The sequence below is a fragment of the Mandrillus leucophaeus genome, unplaced genomic scaffold, assembly GCF_000951045.1.
Source record: "Mandrillus leucophaeus isolate KB7577 unplaced genomic scaffold, Mleu.le_1.0 Scaffold300, whole genome shotgun sequence".
NCBI lineage: Eukaryota > Metazoa > Chordata > Mammalia > Primates > Cercopithecidae > Mandrillus > Mandrillus leucophaeus.
Genome location: NW_012103144.1, coordinates 2,556,954 through 2,569,350, shown reverse-complemented (window position 1 = coordinate 2,569,350; position 12,397 = coordinate 2,556,954). Strand labels below are relative to the sequence as shown.

At 41.1% G+C, this 12,397-nt stretch overlaps 1 protein-coding gene across 3 annotated transcripts in view; it reads right to left on the bottom strand.

Annotated features, from left to right (window-relative positions):
- Positions 1 to 4,711: 4,711 nt before the first annotated feature.
- The window catches only part of MTO1 (mitochondrial tRNA translation optimization 1), a 45,734-nt gene continuing 38,048 nt past the window's right edge, over positions 4,712 to 12,397 (bottom strand). For all 3 annotated transcript variants that reach the window (XM_011987114.1, XM_011987113.1, XM_011987115.1), the window contains 3 exons: positions 10,538 to 10,656; positions 7,965 to 8,125; positions 4,712 to 5,236 (listed from right to left, as the gene is read on the bottom strand). In XM_011987114.1, the coding sequence (XP_011842504.1) occupies positions 5,075 to 5,236; positions 7,965 to 8,125; positions 10,538 to 10,656 (442 nt within the window). In that variant the 3' untranslated portion in view covers positions 4,712 to 5,074. The remainder of the gene's footprint in view (positions 5,237 to 7,964; positions 8,126 to 10,537; positions 10,657 to 12,397) is intronic.

Below are 12,397 nucleotides of genomic sequence, written 5' to 3'. Positions count from 1 at the left end.
ATTGTGGATTACAGCCATGTGCCTGTAATCCCAGCTACTCAGGAGGCTGACGCAGGAGAAATGCTTGAACCCAGGAGACGGAGGTTGCAGTGAGCCAAGATCACGCCACTGCACTCCAGCCTGGGTGATAGAGCAAGACACCATCTCAAAAAAAAAAAAAAAAAAAATTAGCAGGGCATGGTAGCATGTACCTGTAGTCCCAGCTCTGTCTCTTATACACATCTAGATGTGTATAAGAGACGAGCTAAGACCACATCACTGTACTCCAGCCTGGGTGATAGAGCAAGACACCATCTCAAAAAAAAAAAAAAAAAAATGTGAATTCAGCTTTCCGCACAATCAAACTGCTCTGGTACTTCAACGAAACAGATTATTTGTTTGTATTCTGGATTCCTGAGCCCGCACACACTGTTAAATTAATTGCAGTCTAGTTTCTGCCAAAAGTAGCTGTGACAATGGATATTTATGGAGGCAAGCCAATGGTTCTCACAGTTGGCTGGGCATCAGAATAGCTTATAGAGCTTGTTAAACATAAATGTCAAGCCCTTCCCAACTGAATCAGAATTGTTTATGGTAAAACTTGACCATCTACACTTTTAGCAAGCTCTGTTGGAATTCTGATGTCCAGCCGGGTTTGAGAATCAGTGCTCAGGGCTTGTCAATCATACATTCCCTTAGTGTTTTCTAAATAACAGCTTTATTGATATATGTCACATACAATAAAATTCACTTATTTTTTTGGAGACAGAGTCATACACTGTTGCCCAGGTGTCATTCACTGCAGCCTCAACCTCCTAGGCTCAAGCCATCCTCCCACCTCAGTCTCCTGAGAAGCTGGGACTACAGGTGCAAGCCACCAAGCCCAGCTGATTTCTTAATTTTTTTGTAGAGATGGGGTCTCACTACGTTGCTCAGGCTGGTCTTGAACTCCGTCTCAAAAAAGAAAAAAAAAAGGGTCCTTTAAAAAAAAAATTTTTCTTTGATAAGAAGTGCCCTTTTAGGCCGGACACGGTGGCTCACTCCTGTAATTTCAGCACTTTGGGAGGCCAAGGTGGGAGGATCACCTGAGGTCGGGAGTTTGAGACCAGCCTGACCAACATGGAGAAACCCTGTCTCTACCAAAAATACAAAATTAGCCAGGCATGGTGGCGCATGCCTATAATCCCAGCTACTCGGGAGGCTGAGGTAGGGGAATTGCCTGAACCTGAGAAGCAGAGGTTGCGGTGAGCTGAGATCACGCCATTGCACTCCAGCCTGGGCAATAAGAGCAAAACTTCGTCTCAAAAAAAAAAAAAAAGGCCCTTTTTTTTGACGTGAAGTCTCACTCTCTCACCCAGGCTGAAGTGCAGTGGCGCGATCTCGGCTCACTGCAACCTCCACCTCCCAGATCAAGTGATTCTCCTGCCTCAGCCTCCAAAGTAGCTGGGATTACAGGCACGTGCCACTACACACTACTAATTTTTGTATTTTTGGTAGAGATGGGGTTTCACCATGTTGGCCAAGCTGGTCTTGAACTCCTGACCTTGTGATCCGCCCACCTCGGCCTCCCAAAGTGCTGGGATTACAGGCATGAGCCACCAGGCCCAGCCAAGAAGTTCCCTTTTTAAGGGCAAAGAAGCCACCCAGAAGAGCCCTTTACAATCCATTAGGTCAGTTAATACCCCAGCCTCAGGCCTAGAGCAAACGCTGGGGGACTGCAATGACCAAGACTGGTTTAAACTAATGAAGATTTAGCTTCTGGGACTACAGGGGGAAGAGAATGAACAAAATCCAAACTCTTTTGACAAGGAAGAGGGTAGAGGACAGATATGATTATTGGGAAGACAACCAGCAGTATTCATCATAAGCAAACTACTTATAATCTCCAAGTCTTGTTTCCTTCCCTTGTTTCCTAGAATGGGAACAGCTTTATCATGTGGTTAAATGCAATATCACATTTAAAGCACTTCACGTATGGCACACTAAACATTTATTAGGTAGTAGTTAATTTTGCCTTTATAAAATCTCTAATGAAGGTATTGTTTTCCTTAAAGGGTCATGTGATACATTTAGTGATATGAAAAAATTTTCTCCTGGTCCCTTTGAGCCAGAAATAACGTTAGTGCCAGGAAGCTCAAAGTTGGAATTTGACATTTAAGTGTAATCTGCCTTTTCCTCAGCTGATCTTTAATCTTAAACTGTTCTATTTCATTTTAAAATGTCTCAGCTATGTTTTTAGAAACAGGCAGAGGATAAGTTATCAACAAATAAGTGAAATATATTTGGGGGACCGAGATATACATACACAAATTAATCATCTGCCTTTAAATTTTTTATTATGCATATATTATTTTATAATTATATGTAACATACATACATACACACACACACATATATACCTTTGTTTGTTTTCAGTTTTGCTATGTTACCCAGGCTGGCCTCGAACTCCTAGACTTAGTTGATCCTCCTGCTTCACCCTTCCAAGTCGCTGGGACCACAGGTGCACACCACCATGCTTAGCTTCAAATGGTTTTTTTAAAAAATTGTATCTGATGTGGTGACTCAAGCCTATATAATCCCAGCACTTTGGGAGGCTGAGGCAGGATTGCTTCATTCCAGGAGTTTGAGACCAGCCTGGGCAACATAGCAAGACTCTGTCTCTACAAAAATAAAAATTAATTGGGCATGGCAGTGCATACCTATAGTCCCAGCTACTTGGGAGACTGAGGTGGGAAGATTCTTTGAACCCTGGAGGTCAAGACTGCAGTAAGCCATGATCGCACCACTGCACTCATCTTGGGGGACAGAGTGAAACCCTGTCTGGAAAAAAAAAAAAGAAGTGATAAGGCTGGGTGTGGTGGCTCACTCCTGTAATCCCAGCACTTTGGGGGCAGCGGTGTGTGGATCACCTGAAGTTGGGAGTTCGAGACCAGCCTGACCAACATGGAGAAACCCCATCTCTACTAAAAATACAAAATTATCCAGGTGTGGTGGCGCATGCCTGTAATCCCAGCTACTCAGGAGACTGAGGCAGGAGAATTGCTTGAACCCAGGAGGCAGAGGTTGCGGTGACCTGATATTGCACCATTGCACTCCAGCCTGAGCAACAAGAGTGAAACTCCATCTCAAAAAAAAAAAAAAAAAGTGATAAAACACTGTATTAGTTCGTTTTCACGCGCTGATAAAGACATACCTGAAACTGGGAACAAAAAGAGGTTTAATTGGACTTAAAGTTCCACCTGGCTGGGGAAGCCTCAGAATCTTGGCAGGAGGCAAAAGGCACTTCTTACATGAGAAGCAAGAGAAAATAAGGAAGAAACAAAATCGGAAGCCCCTGATAAACCCATCAGATCTTGTGAGACTTATTCACTATCACAGGAAAGCATGGTAAAGACCAGCCCCCTGATTCAATTACCTCCCTGTGAGTCCCTCCCACAACACATGGGAATTCTGAGAGATACAATTCAAGCTGAGATTTGGGTAGGGACACAACCAAACCATATCAAACAAAGAACATAAACATTTCCATCTTGGCCGTGCGGGGTGGCTCACACCTGTAATCCTAGCATTTTGGGAGGCTGAGCGGGGTGGATCACGAGGTCAAGAGATCAAGACCATCTGGCTAACATGGTGAAACCCCATCTCTACTAAAAATACAAAAAATTAGATGGGCGTGGTGGTGCTCGCCTGCAGTCTCGGCTACTCGGGAGGCTGAGGCAGGAGAATTGCTTTAACCCGGAAGGCGGAGGTTGCAGTGAGCCGAGATAGCGCCACTGCACTCCAGCCTAGGTGACAGAGCGAGACTCCGTCTCAAGAAAAAAAAAAAAGAAAAAGAAAAATTCCATCTTAACCATCTGTAAATGAACAGTTCATTGGCATTTAAAATATTCAAATTGTTGTACAACCATCACCATCAACCATCTCCAGAACTCTTTTCATCTTGCAAAACTGAAATTCTGGGCTAGGCGTGGTGGCTCACACCTGTAATCCCAGCACTTTGGGAGGCTGAAGTGGGCAGATCACAAGGTCAGGAGTTCGAGACTAGCCTGGACAACATGTGAAACCCTGTCTCTATTAAAAATACAAAAATTAGCTGGGCGTGGTGGCGGGCACTTGTAATCCCAAATACTCGAGAGACTGAGGCAGAAGAATCATTTGAACCCAGGAGGCGGAGGTTGCAGTGAACCAAGATCACACCATTGCACTCCAGCCGGGGTGATGGTGCGAGGCTCCATCTCAAAAAAACAAAAACAAAAACAAAACAAAAAAACTGAAATTCTGTACCCACTAAAGAATAATTTCCTGTTTTTCCCTCCCCCATCCCCTGGTAACCATTTTTACTGTCTCTATGAATTCGAGTGCTCCAGGTAACTCTTATAAAGGGAATCATACAGTATTTGTCTTTTTGTGACTGGCTGATTTCACTTAACTTTTTCAAGGTTTATCCATGTTGTAGCATGTATATGAATTTCCTTCCCTTTTAAGGCTGTATAATATTCCATTTTATGTATATGTTATGTATATGTTCAAAACAATTACCAGTGAGGATTTCCTGAAGAAGTACAGATTTCTGTCAACTTTCACCCTACATTCTATATTTCAATAGTATTAGCTGAATGATTCTGGATAATTTTATATAATCTCAAGTCTTTAGTCTTGAGAATTTAAGGGCTTTGATATTGTTTCCTAGCCTAGTATAACCAAGCAAAAGATTACTAACTCTCAAAACAAATTGAATGATACGACTTTTAATTTGGTAGACTTAACAGGCAAAGTCCCTATGAGTAGGCAAATCTGCATATTGAGTTTTTTTCCAGGTTTAGTTTTAGGTTCACTATTTCTCTCTTTGATGAACACTGCACAAAGTTATTGTATTAGAGCTCCTTAAAGAAAGAATACAAATTGTTTACAACTAGGTTTTTCATATACACAAAAAAGCACAATTATAATTTCTATCCCATTCGTAAATTAATGGCAAACCCAAAGTAACCTAATAAAGCTATTTTAACATGTGCTAAATAATTCTTTTATCTACACTCTTGTATATTGATCAAATTATTTACATGCTCTTTAAAAATCTTTTATGAATTGAAAGCTATAACTGTCTCTCTTGAAGTCTATCTGCATCACGTAAGCATTGATCAGTCTTGAGTGATTCATTCATAGCTGCCTGTCTTTGTTGAGTGGTCTTCACAAATCTCAGCAGATTGATGATGGCAGCAGGTGTTACTCCAGGTATACGACTAGCAGCCCCGATCTAAGAATCAATACCACAAGAGAAACGTAAGTGAGCTATGCTATATCAGATCAAATCTATTTTCCTCCAAATAACAATCTGTATAGTATAGTTTATACAATATTTTCTTAATTATTATTTTGATGTATTATCAATGTATTACCTCATAAAGCAGATAAAAGAAATATTACTTTGTCTTCATTTTACAAATGGGAAACTGAGGCACAGAAATGTTAAAATAGCTTGTGTAAGATCACATAACTAATAGATGTTAGAGTATCTACTTTTTCTTCCCATTAAACTAAGAAAAACTGTAATCAAGTTCCTTTCTTCAAATATAGGTCCACAGTCCCTTATTTGAAATTCCTGAGGCCAGTCTGGGCAAAATAGTGGGACTCTGTCTCTATAGAAAATAAAAAAAAATTAGGTTAGCATAGTGGTGCACACTTGTAGTACTAGCCACTCAGAAAACAAAGGTGGGAGGATAGCTTGAGCCTGGGAGGTTGAGAATGCAGTGAGCTGTGATTATGCCACTGCACTCCAGCCTGGGTGACAGAGTAAGCCCCTCTCTCAAAAAAATAAAATGAAATGAAATCCTTGAGGCCTATGTTTTTGCAATAAGATATATATAATCCTTGAGGCTGTATATAACGTAACAGCCTCAATAGTGTGTGGGGCAAGCACCCCACATTTTAAATCCTATTAATACTTCTGCAGTGTATTTTTACAGTGAAAGGTATGAATATTCACTCTAAACAGTATAAAGACCATATAGCCTCATGTGAACTGAACTCAGTTTTGCTACCAAATGAGCTTGTGCAAACTTCTGCCAGAGCCTTTTGTATTACGGAATTGTGGGTAAGGGGTTCTGAACTCCTGTGACCAGTGCTGTTCAGCTGAACTTTCTGTGATGATGGAAATCTTCTATAACATGTGCACTGCAATAATGTGGTGTCCAGTATGGTTGCCACTAGTCATATGTGGCTACTGGGCACTGGAAATGTGGCTAGTAAGACTGAAGAGCTAAATTTTACATTTTATATAATTTTTTCTTTTTCTTTTCTTTTTTTTTTTTTTTGAGACAGGGTCTCACTCTGTCACCCAGGCTGGGGTGTAGTGGTACAATCATGACTTGCTGCAGCCTCTACCTCCTGGGCTCAAGTAATCCTCCCACCTCAGCCTCCCAAGTAGCTGGGACTATAGGTGCGTGCCACTGCACCTGGCCTATTTAATTTTAATTAATGTAAATAACCACAATTGGTGAGTGGCTATCATGTTGGGCAGTGTGGCAGTGTAGCCTATGATTATCCATACAAACATGACCTGAAATCAATAGGAAAGGACAGTGTTATAAAATTTAAGGCTTATTTTCCTGGTTTCCATGATGATTGTTGCTAAGAATACCATGTTATATTAATGAAATCACTCCTCCCTGTAAAAATAGTTTTTTTCAAATTTTTCTGCAGTCTGTAATTTTGTAATATGCCCCTTTATTTTATGAACCACTACTAAAAAAAAAAAAAATGCCCATTACACTGTGACACACCATCAACTTTTGAGATATTAAAGATGCAATTGGCCAGGCGCTGTGGTTCACACCTGTAATCCCAGGACTTTGAGAGGCCAAGGCAGACGGATCATGAGGTCAGGAGATCGAGTCCATCCCGGCCAACATGGTGAAACTAAACCTGTCTCTGCTAAAAATAATTAAAAAAAAAAATTTGCCAAGTGTGGTGGCGCATGCCTGTAGTCCCAGCTACTTGGGAGGCTGAGGTAGGGGAATCGCTTGAACCCAGAAGGCAGAGGTTGCAGTGAGCCGAGATTGTTCTACTGCACTCCAGCTTGGTGACAGAGTGAGACTCCATTTCAAAAAAAAAAGATGCAATTTTAGGGATGTTAAAATGTGGAGAAAAGTGTATCTCAGAATCAGTAAGTAAAGTTTATCAGTCTTTAAACATTTATTAGAAGCCCAATACTAATTACTATATAGTAAATTAAAGGTTTATCTGTTTACACAAAGGAACATGCATACACCCTTTCACAATCAGTCTGAAGCATGTGGTGGGGGCACTCTTTGGCTCCCCTCTTTCTCCCATTAGTTCCCAAGGCAACACTATGGAACTCCTAGGAAGGACTCCAAGTAGTGACTTGAAAACCACTAATATGAGTTATATTTTAACCTAGTATTGTTTCCTTTAAACCATACATGTGTACTATCTTGCATAGTTTGCACTGATGCTTTATCACGTGGTTGGGACTAGAGAATAGTTCCAATCAAACCAATTATTGACTTCCAGTTATTTAATTAAAGTTAAGCTTTATCATCTCTCATACAGACATACCAATATCTGTCTTAGAAACATAAGAAATGTTTCTTATGTTCTTAGAAACATAAGAAAAAAATTTGAGGTCAAGTTTCTTTTTTTTTTTTTTTGAGACAGGGTCTTGCTCTGTTGCCCAGGCTGGAGTGCAGTGGTGTGATCATGGCTCACTGCAGCCTCAGTGTCTTGGGCTCAGGTATCCTCCACCTCAGCCTCCCGAGTAGCTGGCACTGCAGGTGCATGCCACCATGCCCAGCTAATTTTTGTATTTTTGTACAGATGGGGTCTTGCTGTGTTACCCAGGCTAGAAGTTTCTTATTATTAAATAAAACGTTATATAGCCATTGTAACCCCAGGTTTAAAAAAATTAAAAAAGCACTGCATCTTTATCTATAACTTGTTTCTATTCCCCTGCCTATTTTTCTTACCGTCTGCGGACGACTAAAATGTAGTTTCTCTCGAACTTCATGGGACAAAGACACATCCCTGATAGTCAAATAATCTATGTCTTTTGGCAGTTGGAGAGCTTCATCTTGCTGAACTCCCTTTATTTCTTGTAGCTGATGGAACAACACTGATTCATAAGTGGCTGGTGAACAAAATCAGAATCATGTTATAATACCCAGATTATATTATACTAACAACTTACATTTATGTAGCCTCTTGCAATTTATAAAAAGCTTTTGTGTACATCATCTCATTCAACATTCACTTCATGAGATGGGTTGGGTAGGTGTTCCCTTTTACATAGGAGGAAACTGAAGCCAAGATAAATGGAGTGTCTTGCATATTAACTACAACATTCTGTCTAGTAGTTTAGTGCATGTCCTTTTCAAATATCTGGAAAACTAAAAGTAAAAAAAAAGAATTTGTGGCCAGGCGTGGTGGCTTACACCTGTAATACTAACACTTTTGGAGGCTGAGGCGGGCGGACTGTCTGAGCTCAGGAGATCGAGACTAGCATGGGGAACATGGTGAAACGCCATCTCTACTAAAAATACAAAAAAATTAGCTGGGCGTGGTGGCATCCACATGTAATCCCAGCTACTCGGGAGGCTAAGACAGGAGAATCGCTTGAACCCAGGAGGTGGAGAGTGCAGTGAGCCGATATAGCGCTATTGCACTCCAGCCTGGGCAAGGGAGCGAGACTCTGTCTCAGAAAAAAAAAAGAAAAAGAAAGAAGAAAAGGCTCACTGCAACCTCCGCCTCCTGGGTGCAAGCAATTCTCCTGCCTCAGCCTCCCGAGTAGCTGGAATTATAGGTGCCCGCCACCATGCCCGGCTAATTTTTTTGTATTTTTAGTAGAGATGGGGTTTCACCATGTTGGCCAGGTTAGTCTCGAACTCCTGACCTCAGATGATCTGCCCACCTCAGCCTCCCAAAGTGCTGGGATTACAGGCGTGAGCCACTACGCTCAGTTTCAGTATTTTCATAATAAAAAAATTTCATTATGGAAAACTTTAAAAAATGCAGAGCAACTACCAAAGACACCTGTGGCTTTGATGGTCTATAAACTGACAAAGAGTATTGATACAAAGTAAGTCTTTGTCAATGGTAAAGTATTTCAATATACTGTCAAAGCCAAAGATAGTATTATTTTTCTCATTATTAAAACATTAGGTGGGGAGAGTATAAAAAGGAAGTTCAGAGTTAAAATATATATATATAAATATATACGCTGGGTACAGTGGCTCACACCTGTAATCCCAGCACTTTGGGAGGCCGAGGCAGGCGGATCACCTGAGGTCAGGAGTTTGAGACCAGCCTGGCCAATGTGATGAAACCCTGTCTCTACTAAAAATACAAAAATTTGCTGGGCCCGGTGGTGGGGCCCTGGTGGCAGATGCCTGTAATCTTAGCTACTTGGGAGGCTGAGGCAGGAGACTTGCTTGAGCCTGGGAGGTGCAGGTTGCAGTGAGCCAAGATCGCACTATTGCACTCCAGCCTGGGCAACAAGAGTGAAACTCCGTCTCAAAAAAAAAAAAAACAAAAAAACAAAAAAAACCACACACACACACACATATATATACATATTCATATATATGCACATTTCAAATAAGTGGTACTATGGAGCCCTCCTATAAAAAATATTCATTTTTGGCCAAGCACAGTGGCTCACGCCCGTAATCCCTGTACTTTGGGAGGCTGAGGCGGACGGATCACCTGAGGCCAGGAGTTCCAGACCGGCCTGGCCAACATGGTGAAACCCCGTGACCACTAAAAATACAAAAAATTAGCCAGGCGTGGTGGTGCATGCCTGTAATCCCAGCTACTAAGGAGGCTGAGAAAGGAGAATCGCTTGAGGTTGCAATAAGCCAAGATCATGCCACTGCACTCCAGCCTAGGCAACAAGAAGGAAACTCCATCTCAAAAAAAAAAAAAAAAATACACACACACACACATATATACATTTATTTTTAGGAGGACTCTACAGTACCACTTATTTGAAAGGTGCACATAGATCACCTGAAAAGCATGTTTAAATATAGATTCTCAGTGGGTCTGAGGTGAAGCCTGAGAGTCTGTATTTCCTTTTTTTTTTTTTTTTTGGAGACGGAGTCTGGCTCTGTCACCCAGGCTGGAGTGCAGTGGCACAATCTTGGCTCACTGCAAGTTCCGCCTCCTGGGTTCACGTCATTCTCCTGACTCAGCCTTCCGAGTAGCTGGCACTACAGGCACCTGCCATCACGCTGGCTAATTTTTCTATTTTTAGTAGAGACGGGGTTTCACCGTGTTAGCCAGGATCCTCCAGATCTGATGTTGTGATCCACCCGCCTTGGCCTCCCAAAGTGCTGGGATTACAGATGTGAGCCACCATGCCTAGCCAAGATTCTGTATTTCTAACAAGCTTGCAGGTATTGCAATGCTGTTAGCTCAGGACCACACTTTTGAAGAGCACAGAAGTTAACACTATGCTGGTTCAACAGTAATAATGGATCTGTTGTCTATTCTTAATTTGCACAAATGATAAAGGTATGTTAAGTCAAAAATTATTTTCTACCTTCTATTTTCAGTCTTTCAGCCAGCTCTCTACATTTAGTATACTTCTTCAAGGGCTCTGGAACAGCCTTGGCTAATGAATCCATGTCAACTTCCTCATACTTCAGAACATCAAGAGCTCTGCAAATATACGAAAGTTTCATTAACATAAGGATCCATGTCATATAAGGCAGATCAAGAAAAAGATTCTTTGAAATAATACCAAATCTCGGAATAAATACCAAAAGATTATTTCTCTTTTTTTTTCTTTTTGAGATGGAATCTTGCTCTCTCGCCCAGACTGGAGTGCAGTGGTACAATCTTGGCTCACTGCAATCTCCACCTGCTGGGTTCGAGCAATTCTCCTGCCTCAGCCTCCCTAGTAGCTGGGACTACAGGCATGCGTCACCATGCCCGGCTAATTTTTTGTATTTTTAGTAGAGGCGGGGTTTCACCATGTTGGCCAGGCTGGTCTCGAACTCCTGACCTCGTGATCCACCTGCCTCAGCCTCCCAAAGTGCTGGGATTACAGGCATGAGCCACTGCACGTGGCCCCAGAAGATTATTTCTAATAATGCAGCAACATTTGCTAAATAGTAGGACCTCAATAAGACATATTATTTGATTCTCCCCAACTCCTTATCAGGAGAATTAAGTTGCTGGTAAGGGTGGCATGGCTGTAATCCATTTGTCTTTCCTTTCATATAGAATATCATCTCATAACAAAGGTTTCACTGAATTCCCTAAGCATTGGAATGTACTTTACATCTAAGCCATGTTAAGTCCTACAGTCCTGTGAATTAGTCATCCTTTTGCATGCTAGGAACCATGACAGGGATCTCCTGCTTTCTTTTACAGAACTCCCTAAGGAAGAACAAGAGGCCATTATGAGCATGTTTTAAGTCTCTGCAAAATAAACTGATAAAAATGATATAGGGGTTCGTAAGTCTTTTTCTTTTCTTTCTTTTTTTTTTTTTTTTTGTAGAGACAGGGTTTTGTCATGTTGCCCAGGCAATCTGCCTACCTCGGCCTCCCAAAGTGCCAGGATTACATGAGTGGGCTACTGTGCTTGGCTGGTTCATAAATATTCTGTCTGATATATATATTTTTTCTCCTAATTTGGTATAATCTACATGTCAACTTTTACCACATGGAAATTTTTGATAGTCACTTCTCAGTTCTACTTCTACCACCCACTCTGGATGGGCTAAAGCCTCCATGGCCAATGCCTTACCTTTCCTTGGGAGAGGAGAGCAATGTATGCAGATACTGGGGATAATTACTAAAATTCCCAGGCAACTTACCTAGGCCAACAAAAGAACATGCCTAAGTATTAATGTACATAGATCCAGTGAGATTTCCAATAACTTAATTCATTGGCACTTGTTGAGATCAAACCAGTGAGCAAAACTTCAGCTATGTTTAGTCTTCAGAAGTGCTGGTGCTCCTATGACCACTTTAATCCCTTTTATACTGATCTCAGGTCTCCCCTCTTGATATTACAAAGCCCCCAACCCCAACTTGACCCAGACCCTCTCCTAAAATGGACCTAGCTAGGTCACTTATTGCTCTGTTAATTATTACTTACTTCACTTACACATGCCTTTATTTTGTTGTAATTTATTTAAAAGGTTATTGCCATGGCATTTTTTTTTTTTTTTTTAAGAAATAGAAAATTTCATCCTAAAATTTACATGGAATCACAAGGGACCCCAAATAATCAGAACAATTTTGAAAAAAGAACATGGTTAGAGGCCTTACACTTCCTGATTTCAAACATATTACAAAGCTACTGTAATTAAAACAGCATGGTACTGGCACAAAGACAGATATATAGACCAGTGGAATAGAAAACCCAGAAATAGAAAATTGGCTAGCCATA